Source organism: Eptatretus burgeri, chromosome 12 (genome assembly GCF_056783735.1).
Source record: "Eptatretus burgeri isolate ZD-2024b chromosome 12, Ebu_testis_v1, whole genome shotgun sequence".
Taxonomy (NCBI): domain Eukaryota; kingdom Metazoa; phylum Chordata; class Myxini; order Myxiniformes; family Myxinidae; genus Eptatretus; species Eptatretus burgeri.
In genome coordinates, this window is record NC_140972.1 from 20,151,970 (window position 1) to 20,167,371 (window position 15,402).

Genomic DNA, 15,402 nt, shown 5'->3' on the forward strand with positions numbered 1-15,402 from the left:
GTTCGCTGCGGTTCGTCAGGAGGCAACGTCCCACTTACGGTATCACTCAGCCATTCTTGAGTGACAGTAGTAGGCATTGAGAGCACGGTTCCCTATCTTGAGGGATTAATTTGCCGGGAAGGTAATGTGGGAATTTTACACGAGGCACCTACCGAAATTAATCATCTCAAATGGCATCTGTGATTGTTTAGAAACCCGTCGTGCCACAGAGTTATCTGTGGCTCATCAACTTCAGGGTCATAAATTTGTAAGCGGGGCTTTCTCATGACCCAGACCGGTAGATCCATAACAATATATATATATATATATATATATATATATATATATATATATATATATATATATATATATATATATATAGTAGATTTTCATAAAGAGAAATACTAATGAGGAAGACTTCTTGATGAGACCAATTCCACTTTTACACATCCTTATTGCATGGTGTATCGGGGATTGGTGAAGGGGGTTTATGTAGCATGGCAGGTGGGTGGGTGGGGTGGGGAGGGGAGGGTGGGAAATTGCACATATATAACTTTATTTGTAGTATTTTCCCCATTGATCCACAACTTTTAAGTGTTAATTTCCACTCAATAGATTCCAGGATATGGGAAACTATCACGTTTGGCTTGGACCCATGCCCCATCAATTTATTCTTTTCATTTACTCATCTTCTATGTCGTGCAGTATCAACTCCAGTCTTATAATGGATTTTATATAACATTTCAAGTCATTAGCTTGCTCCTTTCATGCATCGGTAATGACCAAGCAATGTTTTTGTCCTCTATCATACCAGCAAACATTCTTCTAGCTTGGGTTTATGTGATAATTGCTTCAAACAACTACTTTATCTACAGGGTGGGGCAGAGAAATGGACAATTTTTAAAACTTAGTAATTAAAGAAACATTTTGTATTTGCCAAATTACAAACATGCCATCTTAAAATCCATAGCATGCCATTCATTTCTTGAAGATCACATCCTCGAGCACAGGCATTCCTCTAGTCTTATACGCATTGCTTCCCATGACGCAGTGTAGCATCTCCAAAGAAAAATTTTGGACGAAGTCTTTCTTTCAGCTCTTCAATATTATGTGGGTGATGAGCGTACACTTTGCTTTTTAAGTGCCACCATAAAAAAGGTCACATGCTAACAGGTCTGGGGACCTTGGAGGCCAAGTAATGTCACTATTCCTCAGATTATGTGGTTGTGAAAAAGTAGTCGTATGGTAGCCGTTAACACTGTGGCGGAATGAGACGTCACACCATCTTGTTGAAACCATCATCATTAACTTGAGGAAACCTAGTAGCTAGTTGATCAGTGAAAAAAGTTGTGATCGTGTTGGCATAGCGTTGATCGGTTTTTTAAAATTCCCCCTTTCTCTGCCCCACAATGTACTTCCAGCAGTGACAGAATAAGCACTTGAGGTTGTTAAATTATATATTGGTCAAGAAAAGCTGATGCTTTTAATTTTTTCCATTACATGGATTTTAACTATAATTCCCAGCCTAACTGGTACTCTGCTCTATCATGCGAAGCAAATACTTTGTTTCAACAATCATCAATTACCGATGTTTAAACTCGAGAGTTCATAGAACTCCTTACCCCACACTGTCTTGAGAAACAATAAAATGTGTGGGATCTACGAGCGGCAAATTTGATTGGTCATGAGGACGTAAAAGGCCGTAATATTTTGTCCAAGTACTGCTGGAGGAAAGGGTATTGAAAGTGCTAAAAAGGTGATTTGTGTTCTACTGTGTTCAAGTATATAATTCAAGTGAAATAAAATAAAGATTTGAAAGGTTATAGAAAATAACTAGAACAGCACTCTTCGACATCGCAATGTCGACAGATATGCCTCCGCCCACATTATTACATCATTATACATGCTTGTACCAAGTTTGATTTAAATCCCTGAACCCAGATTCCAAACATTAAATAATTCTGGCTGCCACTGATCATCTGATCAGGTTGAAATTTAAAACGTACATTATATTGCCCATGACTCATAATTGTGAAGTTTCACATCGATCTGTCAAGCCTTTCTGGAGTAGAAATTTTTTGAAGGTTTATTCTTTTAAAAATCATAGCTGCCAAACCATGTGACCAATGACGTCATAGTTGCAGAACATTTTGCTCCTCATGGATAGGCGATCATACACATAAAGTTTTGCCTCGATCTGTTCAGCCGTTTCGGAGAAGAAGACTTTTGAAGGTTTTTCTGTTTAAAAAGCATGACTGCCGAACCATGTAACCGATGACATCATCAGAAAAATTCCCCCCATACAACTTACACCTAGATGTCCCTTTCATACTCATCGGATAAAGCGTTTGACATATGCAACGATGACCTCATAACAGTCACCTATAACATCATCAAAAATCACACTTGTTAACTGTGTCCAAGCATAATTCAGAGTAAACACAAACTGACTACAGCCTATATGCAGGAAAGAGTGACAATGTGCCAGTGGTTTCAGACAAGATTGAAGAAAAGCCTAACTTCCTTGACAATGTCTGGTTTTCTGATGAGGCTCATTTCCATCTTTATGGGCATGTCAACTCCAAGAACTGCACAGACTAGGGATCGACACCCCATGATCAGTCGAAGACTTGCTGTTTAATGTCATCACCAGATTTCTATATTTGTGGCTCTCGATCTGAGGAGCCAACGTCTGCAGCAGAAGGCCACGATCTACTGAAGAACTTAAAGCAACAATTTTCGATAAAATTTCCTGAATCCGTACAGTGGAATACGTCAGAGTGATCAATCATTTTGCTGTGGGATCCAAGTGTGCTTGCAGTGCCACGGCAAACATTTGGAGCATGTCATTTCAGCACATTTAAGCTCAGCTCGGTCCTGGCCCAGTCAAAGTAATCTGTGTTAAAATTTATGGTATTTGATCGATAAATTAGGATTTTATAAGGAATAGTGTGGATTCTGTATATTCTTGGGTCACCCGTCATAAGTTTAAATGAATACGAAAAAATTGTGGCTCAAAATTAATGCAAAACAAGGGGAAATTTCTGATGATGACAGTCAGAGTGCTGTGGTTTCAAGGAAGATTAGGCTGTTGTAAGTGGCTTCAGACAGAGCAAAGTTAAACAAGAGAACAATGGTGGAGCCAGAGGGTAAGAAGTAAAGTGAAAGTGATCGAAATAGTCAAAGGCATCACTGCATGTCTTTATGGAAATGTCTCATGAATATCTCAATCTATTTTACTATGGAACTATGACAATAGATATTCTTGTTAACTAGCATGCTTGAAATTTGTATCATAACAGTATTACAACCAACATCCTGTGAACAAAAGTTCATAAAGTATTGAGTAAACAAAGGAACATAATGCAGGCAGATTGTACATTGGAGGAATTGTACAAATCTTCACTCTAGAGCAAGTACATTGTTTAAGAAAATAAAAGACAAAGCCTCATGCATGCATCATTGGGTCTCTCCAGGCCTGGTGTTGGCTTAACGGTTAAGGTGGCTGGCTTAAGATCTTAGGGTCCTGACTTTGAGCCCCTGTCGTTCTGTTGAAATAACACCAGGTGGGTTGACTCAGCCTGTCATCCTTCCGAGGTCGGCAAAATGACGACCAGCTTACTGGGGTAATATGCCATTTGAGTATCCTGTGTTGGAGTGGTGACCCATCCAGGACTGTACTCATTATCCAAATGAATCTGCCTCAGTAGCTCTATGTGCCGTATGACGTGAAAGGAATGGTTATTATTGGGTCTCACCAGCTCAGGTGTGCGTTCTGCACCATCTCCAGGTGTGGGTAGCTCCCGTTTAGGGCTTCCTGTTTGCCTTCGTTCCCATGCCTCATCCAGAGCTTCACGCTGCAGCAACACACGCTGTGCCGAGCCTGCCTGGACACCAAGTTCTCTCTCCAGGGACATGACCGACCGATCACGAGACTTCAGTTCATCCATCTAAAGAGAGGGTGTGTATATGCTACAGGTAGAAGCATGAAAATTTCAGAATACACACACACACACACACACACACACACACACACACACACACACACACACACACACACACACACACACGCTAACAAGTTAAATGATTTTTAAATACAATCAAGATTATAAACAAATCTTACGGGCCACGAACACAATATATATATATATATATATATATATATATATATATATATATATATATATATATATATATATATATATATATATATATATATATATATATAGTAATAAGGAGACAAATGGTCACCTGAATCAAATACCTAAAAGCACTCGGAAAAAAAATACAACAAATATATTTTTGGAAGCATTTTGTGTTAAGATTTCCTGAGTCCTGGCTAGTTTTGGAATTTGATCAAAACTCAATAAATTCACTACTCTAAAATTGCAACCTCGATGTTGTCCCTTCGACTTTTCGACACTGAACAACGTTTACATCTGCATACTTACCAGTCTACGAATTTCACGCTCACTCTCTCGTTTGATTCGCACCACTTCTTCTTGGTGAGCATGGTGTGCGGTGCGAAGGTCAGCTGCTTTCTGCTTGTCAGCCTGCAGTGTGTTGGACAAAGTTTCTTCAGCCTGCAGAAACAGCACGGAGTTTAGAACAATGCAAAAACTCAAGGCATAAGGAACGAGGCTGGGTGCATGTAGTAGGTAGAACTAAACAAAGAAATATTAGGGTAATATTAAAGAGAAATTTTGTGGTCGCAGTGTAAGGCAACAGGATTTTCATGAATGTAAGATCGGATTTCTTTCGCAATTCGAGAAATATTCGCATTGGAAAAGTGATCAAAGCGTTTGAAAATGCACATCACAGTGCCCCAAAAAGACTTTGCACATAATATACAGAATATACTTTATTTCATGAAGGTAAACTTGCAGCGCAGTTGGTGTCCAAAATGCACGACTGTACCATCAGATTCGTTTTGGAATTGTTCTTGATTTATTGAAGTATTATAATATATATATATATATATATATATATATATATATATATATATATATATACATATATAATACTATATTCATACATACATACATACATACAGTACACAGTTGCCTTGACAATTTTTACTCATTGTAATCATCTAATTTATTTTGCCTTCCTATCTCCAGAGATGTCCCCACAGAAAACTGTACCGCGATGTCACCATGGAAGTTTGTAGAGATCAAAGCTTGAAGAGCACTCTAAGCAAGCATTCCAATGAAATGGATGAAGAAACATATAAAAACGAAATGTTTAATTTTTTAAGATGTATCTATAAATGTCGAAATGACAGATCATATAATGAAAAGATTGTCCAAGAAGGGGAAACGTCAAAATTAATTTGCACATTTTCAGCGAGCGAGCCACCACCTGAGGGACCGCATGCATGACAAAGAGGGGCCAAGCACAGGCGAGTAGGGCCTGAACTTTGTTCAAGTCGATCAATATATTCAGTGACAGTGTGAATACTTTTGCTGTCTGGCCATGGCTTGGAAATGAACAACCAAGCTCACCAAGTGGCTTCAGCACTCAAGCAAGCACTCTAATGAAATGGTTCGTAAGGAACGGCTGGCCTGGAAAGCGATTAGCGATTGCCGATCAGTCATATAAACACCATGCACCTGGAGATGCCCGGAATGTCAAGCAATGTCCGAATTGGACAAATGAACACTTTTTTTTGAGCACTCGGAAGTGCTAATAACTTCAAATGCCAGAGTTTACATTTTTAATTTTGGCTCAGATTGAGAGATTCTAGAGGTTATGGTATGTGTGGAAGTGAAATAAAGCCATGAACGCTGGCATCTCCAGGTGTTTATAAGCGTTGCAATGTATCCAGCAATTCGTAGCTGCGATGAACAGGCATTCGATGATATGAGTGAGGAAAGTGAAGAAAAAAACTTTATCATTAAGAAACCATTGTGGCCTGTTCCAAGTCAAGGTGTTGTTGAGCAGGCCAAAAAAAATGGTGAATTAAGACCCCAGAGAGGGACAGCGAGGTGACCAAGGATGAGACTTAATAAAGGATAATTAAATAAGACAATTAATTATCTTCAAAAGGAGTGTTTAAATTAACCCAAATTCACTATTTTCGTTCATGTATGACCTTGGAGTTCCCTGAGTATGCATGCAAAGGTTTGGGACAATAGGTTTCATGGTTTTGGAGTTATGGAGGAGACACACACACAGACACACACACACACACACACACACACACAGACTGACTGACTGACTGACTGACACACACTGACATTTATTATTACAGATAACTAAAATGTAAGACCCATCGCTTCAAGAGAAAAATAAATAAAAATTCAATTTCACCCTTTAAAAATCATGCAAATAAATTCTTGAAATATCAGCTGCTTTTATGTTCATATCCTTTTCTCACCTGTGCTTCAAGTAGAACAACTTGCTTTGTGATGCTTTAAAAGGCGTTGTATAATGGGAAATGCTGTTTGATAGGGCGATGTGAATAAAATGGAAATGTTGAAAATAAAAAGTATTGCATATAGCGTTTAATCGATATGAGAAACGGGATTGAATGAGACACCATTATTATAAGTGAAGAAGAAGATTAAAGAGGAAGAGCTTTTGGCCCATTTTTCCTCACCTTACTCAACTATATCATACTATTTGAAACCGGCCCATCTATTCTCACCTTACTCACTATATCATACTGTTTGCAGATTGGGCTTGATTAGTGGTATCCCCTATAGGACTATTGTTGATGGTCGGATGGACGCACGCAGGCAGGCAGGGAAGAACACACGCATGCAGACAGGGATGGATGCAGGTCGAGACAGATGGTGCATGCACGCAGAGACCGAGCTCCTTTTATATTGTCGACAAGAGCGAGAATTACTGTGCAACACATGTCCCCTACCCATGAGATATTTTCTTAGTCCAAAAAGGGCATAACTGTGAAAAATTTAAGAAACACCATGAAACTCGAACTTGTTCTGTAACTTATCATAATAAAGCCACACACCAAGTTTCAGTCGAATATGTTGAAGGATATGGGAAAACAAAAAGTCTGAAAAACCACAGGTTGAACAGCCAGATCGATGGACGTATACTCGTATTCCCCTCTGGTGAACCCAGTAGAGGACAAATAAAGCATTATGGATGGAAAATAAGGGCTCCTTGTGTGTATATATATATATATATATATATATATATATATATATATATATATATATATATATATATATATATATATAATGAAGAACAGTCGAATAGACACCTATAAACAAAGTCAATTCTGATTGGACGTTCTTTACTAATACGTCATCACCTCCCATGACATTCCATATATATATATATATATATATATATATATATACATATATATATATATATATATATATATGTATATATATATATATATATATATATATATATATATATATATATATATATATATATATACATAGATATGTGCCTGGTGTTGGCGCAGTGGTTAGGGCAGCGGCTTGGGATCCAAAAGATCCTGAGTTCAAGCCCCGTTGGGCCACTGAATTAATATACCAGGGGGTTGACTCAGCCTGTCATCCTTCCGAGGTCGGCGAAGTGAGTACCAGTGTACTGGGCCAGTGTATACCCCGGTTAAAATAGGTGCACCATATCCCTGTGTCGTAAGAGGCGACCAGGGTTGCGTCAGGAAGGGCATCCGGCGTAAAACCTGTGCCAAATCACTATGCGGATCATACGGATGATCCACTGTGGCGACCCCCAACGGGAGCAGCCGAAAGAAGAAGAAGATATATATATATATATATATATATATATATATATATATATATATATATATATATATATATATATATATATATATTATACACATACACACAGACATGACAGAAGTACATAGACACCTTAAATTTCTTCATTTCATCTGTATAATGCAGTTTTATTCAGTGATTTTTTTCTAATATTCGACTATTTCTCTACAGAAATAAGTTCCTGGGTCTTGTACGACAATTAACTACGCCTCGAACCCAGGGAGCACACAGACTTTCCGATTTTCAAAGAGGACGAATCGTTGGCCAATCGGAAGGCAGATAGTTCAGAACCTTGGAATTCCACTTTCTATGGTCAATCGTGTGATTGTGCAATTCACCAGCGAAGGAAAGGAATCCACAGCTTCCCGTTCTGGTCAATCTGGGCCTTCAGAAAGTTATCTTCGAGCTGTCAAGCGGTCCATTGAGAAAACTCCCCGTTTTCTCAAGTTAGCTGTTAGGTCCAAGTTAGCTCAAGAACTGCTGTGCGGTACCTTCATAAACTGGGCTACGATGGATGAGCAGGAAGGAGAAAACCACTTCTTAGACCAACCAATATTCAAAAGAAAAATAAGTGGGCGGACAAGATGACAAACAGACCCTTGGAGATTTGGCAAACTGTCATTTTTTCAGGTGAGTCCCAATTGACTTAATTTTCTGACAGTGGATGCATATGGGTCTGAAGACTTCGCAGTCAAGACTTTTCTTCAAACCAATTGCAGCAAACTGTCAAACACAGTGGTTTTTCAGTGATGGTGTGGGAAGCAATCTGGAGCACTGGTCCGTCAGAGCTTGTGGAGTGTGTTGGCAACATCAACTCCATGATATACATTTATATCCTCGAGGATGGACATCTCCCTGTCTTCTCCATTGGTCAGATGGTCAAAAACAACACTGTTCATAAAAGATGGAGATCCATGCCACACTCCAAAAAAAACACCAAAGATTGGCAGAACAGAAATGGGATCAAGTGACTTCCATGGCCGAGTCAGTCTCCTGAAATGAATCCCATTGAACACCTCTGGGCTGTATTGGATCGAGCTGTGCGGAAAAATTCCAGGAATCCAACATCATGGGAAGAATTGCTCAACATTTTGTGGGAAGCCCGGGCAGAAATCCCACAAGAGAGGATTTCAGAACTCGTTCGTTCTATGTCTGAAAGCGTAAAAGCATTGAAATCTGCAAATGGCAAATCTACAAAATACAAGTGTATATATTAAAATGGATCAAATGTTCTTCAAATGTTAAATAAATAAATTCTTTTAAAATCATGGTGTCTATTTACTTCTGTCATGTCTCTGTACATATATATATATATATATATATATATATATATATATATATATATATATATATATATATATATATATATACATTTATATTAATATTTTTATGTATATATTGTTACGAATTCGCACCCGCCGGCATGCGATCGGCCGCGTTTCTCTAATCACAACCGCGTCCCCCACCGGACGGACAATTCAGTCGTGACCTTCCGGAGCAACGCCGGAACCGTCACGGGTGGGTCTTCAACCCCACCACGGCCTTTTCCAATTTTCTACCCGCGCAGGATAGGGTCAATCGCCGAATCTCAATAAACCTAAGTACCCACGCGGATAGCTAACCAGGAGACCGTACCTCGGCGCAGGTCGGCTTGGGACAAGAACCGCTGAAGCGGTCCGCTCCGTTCTGCAGTGATAACCGAGCGGGTATTATCGCCCGACCTCGCCGGATCCGATTCTATTTAACGGGTCTTTAAAACCCAGCTATTTATTCAGCGATGCAAGATGGCATTTTCAATTGGGAGAAGACGCAACGAACGGGGTACATTTCAACAAAGCACATTTATTTTCAATTACACGTATGTACAGCCAACACGTATACAGGCAAACAAAAGCAAGGGAAACCACTTCGACCGAATATGATTATTATTAATGTACAGTCACTTAACAGTTTTACTTATGGACACGGCACCACAACATACACACAAAAGAAAAGAAAAGACCACCCCCACAGACAGGGGTCAGACTGGGCCCGTGGGCCTTTATGGCGTGGGACTTGGCTGACCGAAAGGGCCCCACGAGGCCGCGCAGGTTACCTTCCTCGCTGGGGCGACCCACGACGTTCCTTTCCCATGGCAGCTAGCGTAGCCGCGGTCCGGCCCAGGCCTCGTCCGACGGCCCGGTGATTCGGGCCCAGCTGGCAATGCCTCAGAGGAATGAACAGGCCTTCGCTCTTTCCGAGTTGATGCTCTCGTTAAGAGCCCGCTCGTCCCTCGCGCTGCCCGGACTGTCACGAAGCCCGACCACATCGGACCGTTCGGAGCTGGTTGGCGAGTCCTCTCTGGCCCGTACTCGAGCGCGCAGGTCTGCGTGGCAGAGCAGGCAGGGCTGCTCTCCCAGCTCACATCTCCTCCTGGCGTCCGACCCTCTTCACCGACTGAAGGCTCCAAGTGCCAGGCTCCCGACTTCCACGCAGCTCCTCGACCGCTCCAGACAGACACTCCAAACCTGACCTGACTCGACTCCCGACTTGACTCTCCTCCCGACTTGACTCATTGACTCCCGACTTGACTCGATGAACTGGCGCTCTGCGCGGCCTTTTATAGGGCTGGTGAGACGAGATCTGATCTCCGCACTCTCATCTCTGACCTCTGCTCGGAAAGCGGACGTGGTAGAAATCACCGGCCCTCTGGATCCGATTCTCCGAGAGCGAAGCTTCCACACAGAGCAGACGTGGTAGAAATCACCAGACTTGCGCTTCGACGAAACCTCCCACGTCGGTTTGCTGCAACACTGTTCGCTGGGGACTCGCCCCGGCTGGTGCAAAGATGGCGCCGTTTCGGAGACGAAGGTGAGGTGATGTTTGTGGCGTGGAGATGTTGACGGTTGCTGGCGGAGTGGTGAAGATGGCGTGGTAGTTGAGAGGTAGGTGTGGTTGTGGTTGGTGTTGTGGTTAAGGGGAGCGATGTTGGTTGTTGTAATGGTGGTGGAGATGTGGTTGGTTCAAAATAACGATAGAAAAAGAAAAGCCTACCTCAAAGGATCACAGCCCTGTGACACGAATAATCCCCATTAAACAACGGTGGGGAAATCTAACTGAACACAGACTTGTCGATCTAACTGAACTAACGAACCTTTATGGTGTTCTGCAAATTTCCACAGTCGTAACACTACCCCCTCCCCTTTTTACAGACTCGTCCCGAGTCATCGAATTTTCGTGTGCCATCATGTGTAAGTTTCCCTTACTACGATTTACCTTCGGATCCCTGAGTGCGACATTTAGTGTATTCGTGTCCCAAAAATAAATAACCTACGGACTGAGTAAGGCCGAAGTCACATTTGCTCTACGGCGAGGATACAGCGGCCGTACGCCCTCTGAATTGACATAAACGTGTGGCGGCCGCAGAGTTTCTGCGGTGGCCTCAGGGTGGCCCTACGCCGTTTGGCTATCTTTTACAGGCCGTGGGGTCGCCGTGGAATTATAACGCGGAGTTATAACTTTTTTCATTTCTACGTTCGCCATAGCAATTCTACAAGCTGAAACAAAATAACTAGTAAAAAAAAAAAAATTAACCCTTTCGTTACCATCCGTCTGGCCGCATATTCGCCTTAGGGCCCCCTGCGGTCGGCTTGCGGGCACCTTGAGGCTACCTTGCGTCTGCCTTGAAAATTCTATGGCCGCCGCAGGGCCCCCTTAAGGTCACCGTGCGACATCAAATCAAAGACCGTACGGCAACCCCACGTTTTCGGTCTCCACAATTTCTAAATACCCCGTGCGGCTACCCGAAAAATAAAAACATATGTGACTGCTACATTGTTGTGTGACCGTGGAAATACTGCGGCCGCCGTATAATTGCTAGTGGCCATAGATTTTGGAGACCCCATGGCCGCCGTGGCAAATGTGATTGAGGCCGAACGAACTAAACAAACCCACTCATACAGACGACTTAAATAAATTGCTGGCGCGAAGACACACATGCAGGGGGCAAGCAACTCATTTACAATTTTAACCTTAACCTAAACATTATAACTTTAAACACTACACCATGGCCCAGGATCAATGGACTCTGCAGGAAAAAGAAAAGCAGGGAGCCAGGCTGCTCACATGCAGTCTCTGGCTCATGAGTCTGGGTGGTGCTCCTGCCTCCCACCATCTGGGCTGGTGCTCCTGCCTCCCACCTTTCTCGACTTCACGCTGTCGAAACCAGGGCTTTTAAGATCATTGGCATCTCCCGCAATGAAGCTGAGTCTTTGGGCCTCTCACTCAATCACCGCAGGTTGGTCGGTGGTCTTTCTGTCTTCTACCGACTCCTCTCCAGCCTTGCCCCCCCTGCTCTCTCTGCGATTTGTCCCAACCACATTTCCACAGGGTGCTCAAGGTCCGCCAACAACCCCCTTCTGGTAAAACTACCAAAATCACGAATCACTGCTCATCTTCACTCTTTCATTCCTCTTTTTTCCCGCCTTTGGAATAAACTTCCTCACTCTATTCTTTCCCATTCTTCCCTCCAGGCTTTCAAAACAGCTGTTCACCACCACCTCTTATCTTCCCCCATCCAAATCCTCGATCTTTTCTACCCCCGATAATCCACCCAAGCCCACTTCCTTCAATTCTCCTGCTTTCCTTCCTGAAAGTCCCTGTAATGTCCATCTTCTCCTCGCCATGTTCCCCGTCCCATCCCCATCCCTCTCCCTTCCACAGTTCACCTGTGTCTGTTCCCCAATGTTTTGTCCCTTCCACTCCCACCCCTCTTGTCTCATGCCTCCTTGCTGTGAGTTGTGTGTTAGCTCTCATACGAGCCTCGACCAAGGTATACAAAAAAAATAAAAATAAAAATGAGTCAACCGCAGGTGACAGGGAACGTGGCCGGCTGCTCACATGCAGTCCTAGCCCTCCCCCTTTGAAATGAATGCAGTGAACACAAGACGGTGCATAGGCTGCACAAATGCAGTCCCGTGATGCGGCTGCCTAAAGGGCAGTCCCTGCAGTATGCACAATGATCTGACGCAGCAAACAAACGTTGCACGGGCCGCCAACGTGGTCCAGTGATGCGGCTGCCTACAGGGCAGTCCCTGCAGCACGCGCGATGATCCTGGTGCACATGGCAATAAATGGGGGCAAATGCAAAAAGTGCAGCAGGCATGGGGCCAAGGCAAAAGCAGGCAGACAAGGCATGGCAAGGCAAGACAAGGCCATTGTAGCAAAACGGGCCGGTGGTGAAGCTGACCGGCACAGGCCTTGGAGTAAACAGCTGGCAGATGAATGACTGGCACAGGCCTTGCAGTAAAACAGCCGGAAGATGATGCGCCCGGCACAGGCCTTGCAGTAAAAACAGCCGGCAGATGAACTGGCCAGCACAGGCCTTGCAGCAAAACAGCCGGCAGATGAAGCTGGCCGGCCTCTTGTCTTGTTCAAGGAGGTTGGTGGAGGGAGTGCGGTGGTGCTGGCCACTCGGAAGGCGGGCTCGGACCTACCCTACTGTCTCCCTCCCAACCTATCACCTTTGCCTCTCTCTGTCCATACCCACTCCCTTAGTTTGCAGAACAAATTTAGCCCCAACTTATTTTTTTGTTTTATCTTAATTTTTATCTCCCTTCTATAAATTCGTCTCTCTAACCCCCTTTACAGTCTCTGTTCGGCTAACCTATCACATCACCTAGCCTACTCCCAACCCCTACGTTCCCTTCCTGGAGGGGAATAAGGGAGAGCTAGCGTCCTGTGTCGAGGCCGAATTCAAGCCTCAGAATGGCCTCCTCAGACTTCAGCGATCTAAACCCAAAGTGGGTCCAGCGTCCCACAACGAGAGCGAAGGGATGGATGGTGCGGAGGGGTACACTTCCTAATCTACCCGAACATTTATTCCTTAATCTACCCCGGGGCTTTCAACGAGCGCCTCTCGGTTAAACTATCAGTTCTAACAACCAAGATTCCCGTCGCCTGTGTTGGTGTCCTCTCAAATTTCGGGCCTCGCCCTCCAATTTTCCCTCGTGCCCTTGCACGGTTTCGTGGCTGGGATGCGTGGCTCCCTTGGCAGGAACTACCCTCTGCCGATTCTCCAACTTTGGCACCCCAGGGCACTACACTGTCTTCGAGCCTACCAGCTCCCTAAACACCGGGGAGTGCCCTCCATTGCAACTCCCCTGAAACACTCACGTAGCAGGCTGACGCCCCGGGCCCCTTCCCTGGGTGCCCGTGCCCAATGCAATACCACGCGGCCAATGGCCCCCGGGCCCCGCATCATGCGGGCCACCCGTGCCCACTACGCTATTCCGACCCCCCATGGACCCTTGGCCTACCGCGGCCGACTAGCCCTGTGCCTGGGGTACCCACTCAGCGATACTCACCGTTCGCAGCCACGCTCCCAGCCCGTCAACAGGGCTCCTGCACCCCTCCAAATGGGTTTCAAGCCTACGATCCCACCAACAGCAGAACGACCTCCATTTCGTCAATTTGAATAAACCACTAACTCACTTTATTCTGACCCCGGGGTCCCTTGGGTGGGAGTCACTCCTCCCCCCAACCACTCATCGCTCCATGCATTCCACATTCACTCCATTCACTCAGGCCCGCTGGCCTCACTCACTCAACATGTTTCCATTTTCTACTCTCCAACTCTCACACTCCATCGCTGAACTCGGCCATCCTTCTGACTACATCCCCTAACTACCTCGTGCTCCCACGTCATCCCTTACACTACAGCACGTTCCTTTTAACACTACGTAGCTAAAGGCCCTGTCACACCTTGACGTTTTAGACAGCGTATGCCGACGTATGAAAAATTTGCTGAATACGCTGGCACACGTCGAATACGTTATGGGTAAGTTTTGTATACGTTAAGAGCACGCTGAAGCACGCTGGCATACGTTGTAGTACGCCGAGCACGTCGACAAATTTTAAGCATGCTCAAAATTTTTCGACGTATGCCAGCGTATGACGCACACGTTCCGCATACGCTGGCCATAAGTTGTAGGCACGTTATGCGATCGTTGACACACGTCGACACACGTTAGTTGTAAGTTACTCATCAGTCGAAACACGTCGAGGTAATGTTTGTGGCGTGGAGATGTTGACAGTTGCTGGCGGAGTGGTGAAGATGGCGTGGTTGTTGAGAAGTAGGTGTGGTTGTGGTTGGTGTTGTGGTTAAGGGGAGCGATGTCGGTTATTGTAATGGTGGTGGAGATGTGGTTGGTTCAAAATAACGATAGAAAAATAAAAACCGACCTCAAAGGATCACAGCCCTGTGACACGAATAATCCCCATTAAACAACGGTGGGGAAATCTAACTGAACACAGACTTATCGATCTAACTGAACTAAGGAACCTTTATGGTGTTCTGCGAATTTCCACAGCCGTAACAATATATTTTATTTATATATATATATATATATATATATATATATATATATATATATATATATATATATATATATATATATATATATATATATATATATATATATATATATATATATATATATATATATATATATATATATATATATATATATATATATATATATATATATATATATATATATATATATATATAAATATAAATATAAATATATATATATATATATATATATATATATAAATATAAATATATATATATATATATATATATATATATATATATATATATATATATATA

The 15,402-nt window shown here is 43.3% G+C and overlaps 1 protein-coding gene across 8 annotated transcripts in view; it reads right to left on the reverse strand.

Moving 5' to 3' along the window:
* LOC147015207 (janus kinase and microtubule-interacting protein 3-like) overlaps positions 1–15,402 on the reverse strand; it is a 148,839-nt gene that overhangs the window by 93,409 nt on the left and 40,028 nt on the right. For all 8 annotated transcript variants that reach the window (XM_085849761.1, XM_085849760.1, XM_085849765.1 and 5 more), the window contains exons 5-6: positions 4,431–4,562; positions 3,738–3,929 (exon numbers count right to left, since the gene is read on the reverse strand). In XM_085849761.1, coding sequence (XP_085705887.1) covers positions 3,738–3,929; positions 4,431–4,562 — 324 coding nt within the window. The remainder of the gene's footprint in view (positions 1–3,737; positions 3,930–4,430; positions 4,563–15,402) is intronic.